At 40.7% G+C, this 14853-nt stretch overlaps 1 protein-coding gene across 1 annotated transcript in view; it reads right to left on the bottom strand.

Annotated features, from left to right (window-relative positions):
- Positions 1-14801, bottom strand: part of vps37d (VPS37D subunit of ESCRT-I) — a 54697-nt gene extending 39896 nt beyond the window's left edge. The window contains exons 1-2 of the mRNA XM_071338940.1: positions 14485-14801; positions 3702-3873 (exon numbers count right to left, since the gene is read on the bottom strand). Coding sequence (XP_071195041.1) covers positions 3702-3873; positions 14485-14616 — 304 coding nt within the window. The 5' untranslated portion in view covers positions 14617-14801. The remainder of the gene's footprint in view (positions 1-3701; positions 3874-14484) is intronic.
- Between the last annotated feature and the right edge of the window lie 52 nt (positions 14802-14853).

Genomic DNA, 14853 nt, shown 5'->3' with positions numbered 1-14853 from the left:
CCTTGAATGAGTAGGTATTCTAAAACTGACCTGTAGTGTAGATTTGCAGCACCACTTGGACTGTACAACAGTTGGGGGGGTGTTAAAGTCAACAAATAATTAATATCTCCTTGTTTGATTTGAATGCTAGAACACTGGCTGAGGCCGTAGGGAAATGCAGGTTGGGAGTGGGATTGAATGGAAGTAGGATTAGGAGGTGTTGCAATCTCATTCCTATGCTTGTCCTCATATCTACTGCATGACTTGGTGCACCTGGGAGATTTATAGCTAATCTAGACTTTGTTTTGTGCTCCCCTAAATTTCCATAATCTAAATAATTCATTCGCAATACGCTGAGCCCGGGTTGTTGAAGAGCCGAGTGGAGTTCAAACAAAGATTACCGTTTAACCCTTTACACTCGTGGGATTTGGTCTATATAGGTGCAACATATGACTAAAACATTACAAGGGTTTGAGTGAAAGGACTAACTGGTGTCTCCAAATGTGCACAGTTCCTAAGCAATGTCAATGCACTTTTATGACTCAAAGAATTGTTATTTTTTTTGCTCTCCTAGCCGTGCCATTGAGGAACTAGAGCAAGCACACTTGTAGTCGTTTCATTTAGAACACAACCCACCCTCACACATTTACTGTTGTTTACACAATCCCAAAAACGATCCATTATAAATGGCAATCTGGGACAGGTAGGCATGATTTGAAAGCTTGTTCTATTGCCAACATAACTAGCTATGTTATAAAATATGATTGTGTGTGTTAGGTTTCAGTGTTAGGTTTCACAAGGCAAATCAGAGAAACAGATCGTAATTTTGGTGTGCATAGAAAGGAGACATGAGAAATGTTCCCTCTAAACTGTGCGCGGGCACGCAGCTCCCCGGGACTACTATGCAGAATAAATATAAGCCCGCACAGAGAAACACGAGATTGAACTTCACTCAACTTTCTAGAGTTTTCCCCGTTAGTTAACACTATCAACTTTTCCCTTTACTGTGGGAATTGTGATCAAATTAACACAATATTAGTCGCTTTCAATGCAACATACCGAAACAAAATGAACAATGCAAAACTTAGTATACAAAACTAACTATGCAAGAGATTTTGTTGTAGGGAGAATGCATCTGAGTAGGATTCTATTGCATTGACAGGCACGACTCAGGCCCATACTCTACACAGACCGGTACGCCATAACCAATCAGAGCTGCAGCAGGCCTATATACAAATAGACGATTGCCATATATGGATCTGTGCCATTCACCTTGAGCTGGACTGTCTTTACAGCATGAGCGGTCCTGAGTAGATGTGCTTGTTTTGAGATCAAAGCCAGAGCTACATGTAGTGAAGTATGCACAGTTGTGCATTTGTTCATATCCTTTGCTAGTTACTGAGTTATTAATCCAGTTACAGATAAGTTGTAGTCAGCAATGGGTGAGTGATTGCTTCCTACAAAACGTGTGCATTTCATCTTTCAAAAGCAAGTCAGGTAAAGAGCTTCTTTGTCTTAAAGGTGCAGTGTTGTATTTTGAGACTTGAATAAGCTTGAATAAGCTAAGTAGCCAATTGGCAGAGGGTAGCATGATTTGCCTTATTCTCTGTAATAACGGCATGGAAATAATGATGCATTTTATTTTGCAAAGTGGTTTCTTGCATCAAACAACACAACATTTTCAGTTACCTCCTTGTCTGAAGGACAAGTGGTTATAAACAAGTTAATGTCAAGCGCTGCATGTTTTTTTTCAAAGGTCTCATAGAATGTAGAGCTACATTGAACACACATTGGCTGCTACTGTAGGCTGAAGAGTGAACGGCTATTTCCATGTTAAAATGATATGGGATGCATGTTTTTGATTGTGGCCCACACTGATAGTCCTACATTATGATCAAATAGCCATAGTAGCCTACTTAAAACTGTTTCTTAAAGCGGGTACAGCCTGTGTCCACAGTAAACGTGTCCCGGAAGTTTTCACAACGTTCATGTTTGCGCTCAGCAGACCTGAAATTTGCTCAGTGATATTTTTTTTTGAGGGAACATAGGTCATAAATGCATTCAGGTGAAGTGTGACGCGGCAAATTTTCTTCACAATAAACAAACATAGGCTCATTCTGTTCAGAACAACCCAGGGTATGACGCTATGTCATCTTGTAGCTGTACATCAAACATGGTGATCATAAACTTTGACACTGTATATGACATGAGTTTTATGATTTGGAAATGTGAAGTGTACATTTGGACTCACGGGTGTTTGGCTTCCTTTTATGACATCCAAGCGGTATTTTTTATAATCCTCAATGTCTTGTCTTTCCAAATACATAGAGTAATCTTAATTTACAGCTTTTCCCTCACTCAGCCAACCCAAAACATTTCTAAAGTTCTCCAATTACTGGGAGGGATGGGGCCAACTTCTTGTCGGGCGCAGTTCTGTCAGTCAAAACCCATACAGTGCTGTGAAGTGCAGAGCCAGATCTCTGGCATCATGTATAGCATGTTACTGTGCAGCCACTATGTTTCAATTTAAGCACTTATTAGTGCCCAAATCTGCCATTTTCAACTGAGTGTAAAGGGCTACGACAAGACAGCGAGACTGAAGTTCTCTCTCAAGTCTCGGAAGGACTGCCCCAAAAAGGGGCCACTTTGTCTCTTAGAAAACACGAGGTAAGGCAATGAGGGCCACCGCGGACTAAACCATGCAATTACTCAGCCCGAGGAGGTTAGAGTGATGGCGCTCCTTTGGGTACTGAGGTTTCTGCCTAGTTTACTTTGGCCTTGTGGGTAGCTCAGCATTTTGCATGAACAGTACCACAAGAAAAAATATGTTATTTTGTATTCTGTTTATTTGTTTGTCTGTTTAAATAACATATTCTTTGATTCAGCGAGTCAAAGATGACCCTGAGATGTGCGAGTCTGTCTGACCGTGAGAAAACAGTCAGCTTCTTACACTGCCAAGAAGGAAACCAGGAGAAACACAATATTCAGTCCTTTTGGCCAAATAGAATAAACATTTTAAAAAACAGGTCCCTTAGCAGAGGAGCGCCCCTGTTAACTGTTTGGGAAATGAAACAGGCTCATGTGGAGCAGGAGTCATATTTCATACATGCTCCAGTGGTTACTCTTGGCTAGTGTTGAAAGAGGGGTGGAACAGCCAGGTGGGAACCCCTTTGCCTGAGCTCACCCATGGGGACACAATAGTTCTGCAAGACCCCACCTTCGCCTCTCACACCCATGAGCGGGACTGGAGGGGAGGGGCATGGACCAGGTCCAGAGTTTGGATCCCAACAATGCCAGCAGATTTCACCCACCAACCTGTCAAATGTAATAACAATCCACACAAGAGGTTGCGACACTGATCAGCGCGGGCCTCATAAATTAAACAGCCGACATTAGGGCGTTGTTATGGAACACTGTTTCTCTGTGATGTGTTTCCACAGACACAAAGGCACACACCCTGGGGTTGTTTAGATGTTATTAATAAACCATTGTAGAATTTGCGGCTTACCTAAAAAATAGTCAGCTACAACAGCTCATCAAACTCTCGTTCCCTGGTCTATGATCACTCCGCACACAGACATTATATTTCCATAAATTCTTATCCAGATGTATTTTTATATTCTTAATCCTGACTCATGGCTGACAGCAATATTCCATGTACACCCAGAAACAGAGACAATCTTCCTTTCTCCTCTGCCTCTCTTGGTCACATGTAGACTCACCGAGCCGGCTCTGTTTTTCACGGCAGGCGGTTGCCAGATTGGTCAGATCCCTATATTTCTCAGCCAGCTGGAGTTTGCCGTTGTTGAGGCGGGGTCGCCTGGCGAGGCTCTCCTCGGCCAAACTCCGGTTGGAGGTCAGCAGAATCTCTCTGTCCACCTGCAGCTCCTGAAACTGGAGACGGGCATGGAGTCAGAACCCTGAGAATGTACAGCTCAGCACACACAAAGAAAAGGTAAATGGATTAACTGAATCAATAGCAGACTGTGATGGTAGGGTGCCATGTTTAAAATAGTATTCCAGTAATACAGGTGTACGTGTATCAACCACCTTATAGCATCTTGATAAATAGGAGTTTAAAGTTGGCATAACAGTTAGAAATGTACATATTTATTTAGCTATTTAAAGACTGATGTTTACAAATCTGCTCAACTGAGCCTTCACAGAATTCATAGTTAAATAAAAAATGTGTCAAGCAACAATAGATCTTCAAGGTTAACCTCACTCTGCAGGAAATGCTCTACACACTGAGTTTGAAATGTATTGAGCTGGAAAATGTTTTCTCACAGGGTTTGAGCAGAGAAAGCAACAGCAAAGGGGTTAGTCAATGTGGAAAGTATGAAACTGTGAGAAACAGCAGGGTCATTGAGGGCCAGAAACACAGGAAGGAACAAGGGTGTACTGTATATACATGAATGTTTGATGGTGAGTTACTTAAGAACAAAAACCTGTTCCAAGGTGTGAACTTCAAGCAGTAGGTCTATACTAAATATTGAATATATCAAAGGACTTTCCCAGTCAGGGTTAATAAAACTGAGGGCTTGATACTTGATACTTAATTTCATGTGACGGTTGAGTCAAGATGTGTTAAACAAGATCAATAAAAATTGATGTTAAAAAAATAACTTATAGGCCACATTCCCAAACCAATGTGACTTTCCACCTCTGGCAAATAGCGGACTTTGAATTCCTGGTCAAGAGCCTCGCTCATGTTACACATGGACCGCATGATACGCTTGTGGCTTTGGCATACACACTGGGAGGATTCAGTTGATGACTTGGCACTAGCGAAGTAACATTTTGCTTACTTCACATATCAGCCCTTTAAAGTTGTTCAAAAACCAAACTCAAGACTAAAGTCAGGCTATTGCTTACACTTTCAAGAATCTTCATACCACAGGCAAGAAAATGTATACATGTAGAGTCATTAATAGTGACAGTTCCACAGACTAACGCCTCAATCAGACCGACAGCATCATTGCATCAATACTGCGTAATAAATTCTTCAGTCAAACTTTCCCATGATCTAATCCAACATTTTTGTGGATATATTGTACCAGTCAAAAGTTTTGACACACCTATTCATTCAAGGGTTTTTCTTAATTTTCACTATTTTCTACACTGTAGAATAGTAGTGAAGACATCAAAACTATGAAATAACACATATGGCATCATGTAGTAATCAAAAAAGTGTTAAACAAATTAAAATATATTCTATATTTGAGATTCTTCAAAGTAGCCACCCTTTGCCTTGATGACAGCTTTGCACACTCTTGGCATTCTCTCAACCAGCTTCATGAGGTAGTCACCTGGAATGTATTTCATGCTTTTCCAACAGTCTTGAAGGAGTTCCCACATATGCTGAGCACTTGTTGGCTGCTTTTCCTTCACTCTGCAGTCCAACTCATCCCAAACCATCTCATTTAGGTTGAGGTCGGGTGATTGTGGAGTTCAGGTCATCTGATGCTGCACTCCATCACTCTCCTTCTTGGCGAAATAGCCTTTACACAGCCTGGAGGTGTCATTGTCCTGTTGAAAAACCAATGATAATTCCACTAAGTGCAAACCAGATGGGATGGCGTATTGCTGCAGAATGCTGTGGTAGCCATGCTGGTTAAGTGTACCTTGAATTCTAAATACATCACAGACAGTGCCACCAGCAAAGCACCATCCCAATCTCCTCCTCCATGCTTCACGGTGGGAACCACACATGCAGAGATCATCCGTTCCTCTACTCTGTCTCACAAAGACAAGCCGGTTGGAACCAAAAAACTCAAATTTGGACTCATCAGACCAAAGGACAGATTTCCACCGGTCTAATGTCCATTGCTTGTGGCTCAAGCAAGTATTTTCTTATTATTGGTGTCCTTTAGTAGTGGTTTCTTTGCAGCAATTCGACCATGAAGGCCTGATTCCCGCTGTCTCCTCTGAACAGTTGATGTTGAGATGTGTCTCTTACTTGAACTCTGTGAAGCATTTATTTGGGCTGCAATCTGAGGTGCAGTTAACTCTAATGAACTTATCCTCTGCAGCAGAGGTAACTCTGGGTCTTCCTTTCCTGTGGTGGTCCTCATGAGAGCCAGTTTCATCATAGCGCTTGATGGTTTTTGCGACTGCACTTGAATAAATGTTCACAAATGTTCCATATTGAAATGTCTTAAAATAATGATAGACTGTCTTAAAATAATGATAGACTGTCATTTCTCTTTGTCACGACTTCCGGCCGAAGTCGGCTCCTCTCCTTGTTCGGGCAGCGTTCGGCGGTCGACGTCACCGGCTTTCTAGCCATCGCCGCTCCATTTTTCATGTATCCATTTGTTTTTTTGTCTTGTTCCCTGCACACCTGCTTTTCATTCCCCAATCAATCTACATGTATTTATTCCTCTGTTCCCCATCATGTCTTTGTGTAAGATTGTTTGTGTTACGTGTGTATTGTTGACGCGCCAGACTGGCTTGTTTTTTCCGTGTTATTTTTTTCACAAAGATGTTTATTGTTAAACATAATTCTTGTGACTGTTTTGCGCGTTTTGCACTTTTGCCTAAATAAAGTGTCCGCCTGTTCACAAATCTCTGCTCTCCTGCACCTGACTTCGCTACCAGTACGCACACATCTGACACTCTTTGCTTACTTGAGTTGTTCTTGCCATAATATGGATTTGGTATTTTACCAAATAGGGCTATCTTCTGTACACCTACTCTACCTTGTCACAACACAATTGATTGTCTCAAACGCATTAATTAACTTTTAACAAGGCACAACTGTTAATTGAAATACATTCCAGGTGACTACCTCATGAATCTGGTTGAGAGAATGCCAACAATGTGCAAAGCTGTCATCAAGGCAAAGGGTGGCTACTTTGAAGAATATAAAATATAAAATACATTTAGATTTGTTTAACACTTTTTTGGTTACTACATGATTCCATATGTGTTATTTCATCGTTTTGATGTCTTCATTATTATTCTACAATGTAGAAAATAGTAAAAACAAAGAAAAACCCTGGAATGAGTAGGTGTGTCCAAACATTTGACTAGTAATGTATGTGCAACAAAAGTTCAACATTTACCTTTTGCTACTATTTCTGTCAAGTCTACGCACACAATTTGATGCATATGTTGGATAAATAGTGGTTGTGTTTGCCTGCAATGCAATGGTGCAAGGCAAATGCAACATTCCATTGGAAATGTATGTACTTCTGGTGTACACAATGGCGCTGTCGGTTTGATCGAGGTGAAAGGTTTCAATTAAACAAAAATGTATTTTGCATTTAAGTAAGTGTCAATATATGGGAATAATCCCCAAACTAAAGGACAATTAGAAAATGTATTGCAAAGTATGCCAGCGGTTCAGTGGTCAGGACTAATGGTGCGTCCAGTGGCATTTTTGCTATGCATCGCTTTAGACCCAATGAGAAAAACACAGTTGCATGATGAAGGGATTCTGTGGCTTGTCATCTGTAGCTCCGTCCATCTTGTTCCTAAAACGAAATTTGCATAGCACAGACAGGATGGCAAACCACAAACCCCACTGTTAACTCAAATTGTCTGAAGTCAAAAGAGCGTGGAGGCTTTTATTGAGATTCGCTATTCTGCCTGAAGTAAAATTATGAATTCTTTAGCTGCCAATTGCACTGTTTAAAACCTCAGGGATATTGTTAACTCTGGCTGAGCTCACCAAAGCATACCGAGGATAAATTGTTTATTTTGTTAAATGATAATGAGATTTTTGCCTCTTTTTGCCTAATACTCTGCTCATGACCAAAAACAGTTTGGCTGTCCTCATGGGGCATGCCTCCACTTGAAATTAATTTGCTTACAGGAATGTGAGAATTTATGTTCATTGCATCATGAACAAACACACAACAAAGTGGGTCAGTTGAAAGTGCTTTAGACTGAAAAAGAGCCAAGGAGGAAGAACTTCTCAGTGACATCAGAAAGTGGGGTTAAGTGAGGTAAAATTAATGAGACTGAGAGGGCGTACTGTTGCAGAGTGGCCAAAGGGAATTAGGTGGGAGGATTATTATCTACAGCTTGTATTGGTATGTTTCCCAAGTTACTGAGTCACAATCACTGATAGTAATCTTTGTCATTGATGCAGCTGGGTAGCACTGAGTTTTCTTGCAGCAGTTTTGAAATGCTCAGTCAATGGCTCCTCAACAGCGGTTTCTTTCGACTTCAGAGTTTACGTATAACCCTCACTTCTCGACTGAAACCACATGAGTTTCTTGCAACAGGAAACCAAAGCGAATGCCACCCCCCAGCCAGAGAAAGTCCGAAACCACTGATCCAATCATAGTGGTCTCCAAGCAAAGGCGCATTGTATGCCTCACACCTCCCAAAATGGAGGGGAATATAGTCTTCTTCGGATTAAATATTTCCATTCCTGCAAGCTGAAACCGCAGAGCAAGATGCTAGATAAGACTTCTTCTTTAATTGGAGCCAGTTCTATGTACAGGGAATGAGAGAACATTTCAAATTTGCCCACCTTATCTGAGAAGAGGGTTGAGTCCAAGACTTCTGGCTCAGGGTGATAATCAATTGCTAATTAAAAGCTTCACTCGGCAGTCAGCATGAAGAAGGCTGTTTCTAACTTTGGCCAACTACAAAACTATGTCATCGCTCCCGGGAATCCAGTTCAGTGGAAAGTGTCTGGCTGGACATATCAGGCTTTTTACAAACCTTGCACTGTAATAATCAAAGAAGCTTTGCGGGTCCAAAATACATTTATTTCCCCTTCGATACTTAAACCCCTAATCGTCTCAGACTTCGAGGTTGAAGAATCACTTTGAAAAAAGTATTTCATTTAGCTATGATAGGCTGAAAGGAGAGGGGAGTGTGCAATGTATAAGCAAGGCTTTAATCTGTGTTCTTTAAAATGATGAATCAAATAGGGGAGAAGAACAAAAAGTCTTAGGGACTTTTTTATCAAGGGCTCCCATTCTCAAATGAATGAAGGGGCCTTCTCAGAACTGCTTAGGGCCCAGCCTTCTCCCTCAGCATCATCAGGAGGATTGGGTATGTAAGGACATGCAGATGTTTCAGACCACTAACTGACTGACTGTATACACAAATGAGAAGTATGTCTGTGTGTTACAATGACAAAAAATACGCTGTGGAGGATGTACTGTACAACATGATAAATGCATAATCTAATGAAGTAGTGATGGCTTGAAATATGATTTCCACTGATCTCAGTCACAACCAACTGGGCATAGATGTCAGTTAAACGTCTAGTTTTGATTTACATTTGGTTGAGTTGTCACTAATGTGAATTCAATGTGAAATCAAGAAACAAATTCACCATGTTATTGAATTTAGGTTTAAAGTTGGGTGAACAAAACACAATGCCCTTATGTTGATGACGTTTTGCAAATCCAATCAGTTTTCCACGTTGATTTAATGTCATCACATTGAAAAGACGTGGAAACAACGTTGATTCAACCAGTTTTTGCCCACTAGGAAGCCACAGGGAATAAAAGACTGTGGCTTCAATTGGATCATGGCTCTGGACATCACGGCTGCATATGTGACCATCTGATGCTGAGAGGTTAGAATTCAACCCCGAGAAACATCTCATCTGCCGTTTTACTGCCGGTCAGGTGACACTTTTCAAAGCAACCAATGACGGTGGACACTGACATGTTGACATGAAAGTCATCAGGAAAATGTGTGACTTATTCCACAGATGTTACCCAAGATACTGTGCAAACACTTTTCTCTGGAACTGTTTCTTGACCAACTTTTCTTTGTCAGGTCAAGATTTACTTTATGGAGATTATCTAGTGGGGTGATAAATGATTTCAATACCTTTTCATTGACGACTTAATCTGAACAAGAATATGCCCAAGAGGCTACATTTTTCTGGATTACTTGTTGATTGCTTTTAAGAATATTGTAACTTTAAAATGTGTTCAAATTAAAATATATAAGCATGAAAAAGATTTTAAAACACATTTTGACTTGTGTGTGTTTGCTTTGAGGTTGGATTTCCTTTCTGTGTTACGAATCCTCCAAATGTGGGGTATTTGCTTCTTGCATTCCACTTCTGTATTCATTTTAATTGAGAATTAAATATTTAAAACACTCATTCCATGTAGTAAAATAATCTGAATGTTAACATTTAGTCTAGTTATTCATTGTAGGTTTATGGAGTATATTTTCCATTCCCAAATGCATTTGAACTTTCTAAACTGAGCCCCTCTAGTTTTTGTATCTGGGCCAATATCCTGTCTCTTAGGCTTGTCACACCTCTTTGTGCATACTTAATTATTGTCATCGAAACAGCTTGAAATATCTGCATTGTCACGTCACAGCAGGCAAGATGGCAAAGTCTACAGGGTATTAAACTACTTCTATGACGCCACACTGTGTGGCCCGCATGCAATTTAGAGAAACCACAAATCTTTGCAGCCCATTTGAAAGTGCTCTAAAGATTCTAGCAGTGTCTAACAGTTCCTGTGATTTTGCTAAAGTGTAATTTAGCTCCAAGTGTTTTTCAATAGTCTCCCTCAACACTGGGCTACTTCAGTCCCTTCACAAGTGTCTTACTGTTCATTTCTCTCACACTTGTGGTTTGTATAATGATCATTTGCAAGGCAATCAGAGCCCCATGTTCTGTGGAATCCGGAGCATTTGGCCCAGAGTCAAAATAAGCACTGTGTACACAAAGACACTGCAGCTCCACTGTTCTCCCTTGAATTTCCTGCGACTACAAGGACACTGTACCGCTTATTTCACTCCAAATCCCTGTCATCCATGGCTATTCATAATCACCAGCGTTTTTCCCTAAACAGGAATAGCATCAGACCTTCCATTTCCTACTGTGGCTGCTCCTACCCCTGTTTAGCAAGGGGGAGGTCCAGGAGCCCCTGGGACTGTGCTTGTGATGATGCACTGGTTGTAAAGCAAACCACCAGACAGTGTTTACCGGCACTGACAAAAACACTTGAAGGGCACTTCAGATTTGGAAAAAAGTACAATGTTGTGTGAACTTCTCGAGCTGAAAATGTACTGATGTGGCAGTTTCTGTGAAGACACAAAAACTGGATATACAATAAAAATGTATGTGAACCTAGTAGAGGTCGACCGATTATGATTTTTCAACGCCGATACCGATACCGATTATTGGAGGACCAAAAAAGCCAATACCGATTAATCGGCCATTTTTTTAGTTGTTATTTGTAATAATGACAATTACAACAATACTGAATGAACACTTATTTTAACTTAATATAATACATCAATAAAATCAATTTAGCCTCAAATAAATAATGAAACATGTTCAATTTGGTTTAAATAATGCAAAAACAAAGTGTTGGAGAAGAAAGTAAAAGTGCAATATGTGCCATGTAAGAAAGCTAACGTTTAAGTTCTTTGCTCAGAACATGAGAACATATGAAAGCTGGTGGTTCCTTTTAACATGAGTCTTCAATATTCCCAGGTAAGAAGTTTTAGGTTGTAGTTATTATAGGAATTATAGGACTATTTCTCTCTATACCATTTGTATTTCATTAACCTTTGACTATTGGATGTTCTTATAGGCACCTTAGTATTGCCAGTGTAACAGTATAGCTTCCTTCCCTCTCCTCGCCCCTACCTGGGCTCGAACCAGGAACACATCGACAACAGCCACCCTCGAAGCAGCGTTACCCATGCAGAGCAAGGGGAACAACTACTCCAAGTCTCAGAGCTAGTGACGTTTGAAACGCTATTAGCGCGCACCCCGCTAACTAGCTAGCCATTTCACATCGGTTACACCAGCCTAATCTCGGGAGTTGATAGGCTTGAAGTCCTAAACAGCGCAATAGCTGCTGGCAAACGCACAAAAGTGCTGTTTGAATGAATGCTTACGAGCCTGCTGCTGCCTACCATCGCTCAGTCAGACTGCTCTATCAAATCATAGACTTAATTATAATATAATAACACACAGAAATACGAGCCTTTGGTCATTAAAATGGTCGAATCCGTAAACTATCATTTCGAAAACAAAACGTTTATTCTTGCAGTGAAATACGGAGCCGTTCCGTATTTTATGTAAAGGATGGCATCCCTAAGTCTAATAAATTCCTGTTAGCAGGCAATATTAACTAAATATGCAGGTTTAAAAATATATACTTGTGTTTTGATTTTAAAGAAAGGCATTGATGTTTATAGTTAGGTACATTGGTACAACGACAGTGCTTTTTTCGCAAATGCGCTTGTTAAATCATCACCGTTTGTCGAAGTAGGCGCATCGATTATATGAAACGCAGGACACGCTAGATAAACTAGTAATATCATCAACCATGTGTAGTTAACTAGTGATTATGTTAAGATTGATTGTTTTTTATAAGATAAGTTTAATGCTAGCTAGCAACTTACCTTGGCTTCTTGCTGCCCTCGCGTAACAGGTAGTCAGCCTGCCACACAGGCTCCTCGTGGAGTGCAATGTAAGGCAGGTGGTTAGAGCGTTGGACTAGTAACCGGAAGATTACAAAAACGAATCCCTGAGCTGACAAGGTAAAATCTGTTGTTCTGCCCCTGAATAAGGCAGTTAACCCACGTTCCTAGGCCGTCATTGAAAATAAGAATGTGTTCTTAACTGACTTGCCTAGTTAAATAAAGGTGTAACAATTTTTTTTTTTTATAATCGGCAAATCGGTGTCCAAAAATACCGATTACCGATTGTTATGAAAACTTGAAATCGGCCCTAATTAATCGGCCATTCCGATTAATTGGTCGACCTCTAGAACCTAGTATAAAATATAATTGTTTGACATTTGATATTGGGAAATATATTATACAAACATGATGAATGTGTTATGAATTAATATGCCAGCGTGAGGATACTGGCTCATTTTCCATCAAGTCTGTACAATCTGCAAGAATTTACCAGCTAGATTTGTCTTGGGGGAAAAGGGCTTGAGTGTTGCTCTGCTCCTTCACTGCCATTTGTGGTAAGCTGAGGTGCTCAGGGACTGAGTGTCTTCAACTGGAGCAGTTACAGTGTCCAGATGACTGTAATTTAATTTTCCCAGTTAGTGCTTACTACCCATGTCAAATCCCATGGAGCCAGTAGAGGATAGCAATTATGCCAGTCAGGAGGCTGAGAACATTCTCTAGAGGGAGCTAGCCAGTAGCTAGTGAGAGGTGGGCTATATACACAAGCGTCCATTGTTGTGCCATTATTGTGCCATTAATGACCCTTTCAGAGCGGTTGCACTTGGAGACCCCAAAGTGTTAATGAATTGTCAGCGCTGCTCACCAGTGGATCGTGGTTGTGGAGCCAGCCCGTACAATAAGTTCAACTACCACTACCACATGCTCACATGTCAGCCAACCATGCATATGTGGGCTTTATTAAACTAACAATGACAACTGCAGGAAAAACAATGGGAGGGGGGCATACCCAGACACCCTACTGATGTTTAGTTACACAAACTGTAAATGAGAATTGTGTGTGAATGTCTCAACTAACCTACAGTATCATATTGCCTAGCTTATTACTGGCATGTAACACTTTATAAATGTATGTTCAATCAAATGTCTTGGTCAAGTCGAATGCATCTGCTACTACAACCATTACTGAAATCCCTAACATGCCTCTAGCTAAGTAATTGTGATCCAGTCCCTTGGGAGCATTCCATGGCCTCTCTCAGTGAGATGCAACCACTTTGGAAACATCTCTCTAATTCATTCGCTGCAGCAGTGAGGCAGGTTTCAAATGTCATGTCTTGATCTGAATTGGACACATGCGCATCCAGTCCCAAATGAATAACGATTTTCTCTCTGTCCAAGAATGAATGCCACACCTGATGAGTTCAAGCAGAGGGCTATGTACCATGAATCACAATTTTTTGAACTGTGCAAGACAAATAGAACAAGAACAAACTGCCCTAGTAATTTAACATTACATTTAGGAATATATGTTCTAGTGAGGAATAAGACAGAAAGACAGAATGAGGTGCATTTGCATTTAAATGTGCATGTGTGCGGGACAGAGAGACCGATTATATGTTTTCAAAGGAACATTTTAGTGCCTTTATAGCATTTTGAATAGGTTGATCCTGCTGCTCACTGAACATGTCCTGTATGGCAAGCAGGAATTCCCTGTTCAGGTCGATTGGTATGGAAAAACATTCTGTAAAAAACGAATGGAATGTGAACAATGTCAATTGTACATACTATTTACATTCACGTAAACTCTATCGGATTGAAGGATAACGTGGGGGGAAACATTAAAGGCTTTTCTCATTGGAAGCCACGCACAATAATATAGTGTCATAGGAGGATAATAAAGCAGCTCATGCATTGCCTATAGCCTACATGATGTGCCATACGATGAGGCATCAAAGCAATTATTTCGCGCTCTATAGAAATCAGCAGAGAACATAATGTTGAGACCTATTTGAGTTTGAATGTAGCCTAATAGTCTGGAAAATGTAATATCAACCACATGTAACTGAGAGATACATTTAGCAAAACTGTGGTTTTATTCGATAGTTATCACATTGTAAAACCAAATACCTTCTCATTGAGTCGGACGATCTGGTCCATTTTTTCTTCATCTTGTAAAAGCTCCTGCAATTCACTGGTGTTCAGAGCCCTGTACCCGTCTGGGATAGAGTTCGTGTCCTTAAAATGGGACATTGTATTCATTCACAAGCAGTTCAGACGACTTCGTTTGTAAACCCATTTGGTTCCATGTCGTTCGCAGTGAATAGCACAGCCGCACGCGCGTGTAGTGTTGAAGCAGACCGCGTAGCGAGAACGGAACGTTTCTGTTGGCGGAGACAATACAAGATGCAGGGACACATACTTACCACGTTTGCAGCTAATATGTAATGCCACTGACAACCACAGGTAGGCATGGTCGTTTATAAGCAAAGGTTATAA

The sequence above is a fragment of the Salvelinus alpinus genome, chromosome 13 (assembly GCF_045679555.1).
Source record: "Salvelinus alpinus chromosome 13, SLU_Salpinus.1, whole genome shotgun sequence".
Classification (NCBI taxonomy): domain Eukaryota; kingdom Metazoa; phylum Chordata; class Actinopteri; order Salmoniformes; family Salmonidae; genus Salvelinus; species Salvelinus alpinus.
Note: the sequence above shows the minus strand (reverse complement) of the source record. Positions and strands in the feature narration are given on the sequence as shown.